This window comes from Octodon degus, unplaced genomic scaffold (assembly GCF_000260255.1).
Source record: "Octodon degus isolate 3935 unplaced genomic scaffold, OctDeg1.0 scaffold06919, whole genome shotgun sequence".
NCBI lineage: Eukaryota > Metazoa > Chordata > Mammalia > Rodentia > Octodontidae > Octodon > Octodon degus.
The window spans coordinates 1-1122 of record NW_004531495.1 but is presented as its reverse complement, the minus strand read 5'-3'; the positions used below and the strand labels follow the sequence as shown (position 1 = coordinate 1122).

At 47.3% G+C, this 1122-nt stretch overlaps 1 protein-coding gene across 1 annotated transcript; it reads right to left on the bottom strand.

The window, feature by feature from the left end:
• Positions 1-6: 6 nt before the first annotated feature.
• On the bottom strand, positions 7-1117 carry LOC101579052 (ribonucleoside-diphosphate reductase subunit M2; the record flags this gene model as incomplete). Its single annotated transcript, XM_004648861.2, has 3 exons — positions 7-651; positions 818-931; positions 1016-1117. Coding segments are annotated over 3 exons (369 nt in total), but the record flags the coding sequence as incomplete, so codon positions are not given.
• Positions 1118-1122: the final 5 nt, after the last annotated feature.

Below are 1122 nucleotides of genomic sequence, written 5' to 3'. Positions count from 1 at the left end.
AACACACTGCTACCTTGCTGGTCACCTTAGCTCCCATTCACAGGAATAGGGAACAACATTCTGCATTTGATGTGGAAACCAATTATGTCAGCCTTTCCCTTTGATGGGGCACTTGTGATTTGCAGGTAAAGTGCTGGTTTCATTTACCGCTAGGGAACTTTAGCCTGCTTGGAAGCAGTGAGGCTGACACCCTTAACTGCCCGGGTCCTGCCATCAGCCGGTGGGTCCCCAGTTGTAGTGCTATGGCATTGCTTGCAAAGCAGGACGTGCTCTTGATCTTCCAAAGAACCCAGGTGCTGGCTGGGCTCAGAAGTCCTTTCCTGGGTAACACACCACTGGGATCATCAATGAACAGGACTGATCTGAGGTAGCTACAGTCTTGCCCGGGCCATTAATGAACACCCAATACAGGGTGTAGCTAGTTGATTAGCTGATTCTTTTTTTAAATGGGAAAGAGTGGAAAAAAATCAGCAAAATAAGAACACTTTTCCAGTTCATTTAGAAGTCAGCATCCAAAGTAAAAGAATTCTCTGTGGGGCTGGACATAACTCCCATCCTCTGATACTCGCCCACTCTCTTCTCAAAGAAGTTTGTCTTCCCTTCCAGAGAAATATTCTCCATGAAGTCAAATGGATTTTCCACTCGGAAAACCTAAATACAAAAAAAATAACAATAATAATAAGGGAGCTGAGGCAAGAGGACACTGCAAGCCACAAGGCTATCCTGAATGGCATAGCAAGACCTTGTCTCCAAAAAAAAAAAAAAAAAAAAACACAAATAGGCAACACCAGCTTCCAAGGTCAGGTTGGTGCTTTACCTTGCTGAAGCCTAATTCCAGCATGAGCCTGTCAGCCACAAACTCGATGTACTGTTTCATCAAACTGCAATTCATCCCGATGAGCTTCACTGGCAAGGCCTCCGTGAGGAACTCCTAGGGAGAGAACGTAGCTCTGAGGCAGCAGAAGCATGAAGCGCACCCTCTGGCCAGCTTGAGGGACCCGGCCAGCTCACCCACCTGCTCGATCCTGACGGCATTGATGACAATCTCCTTCACTCTCTGCTCCGATGGCTTGTGCACCAGGTGCTTGAACATCAGGCAGGCAAAGTCACAATGCAAGCCCT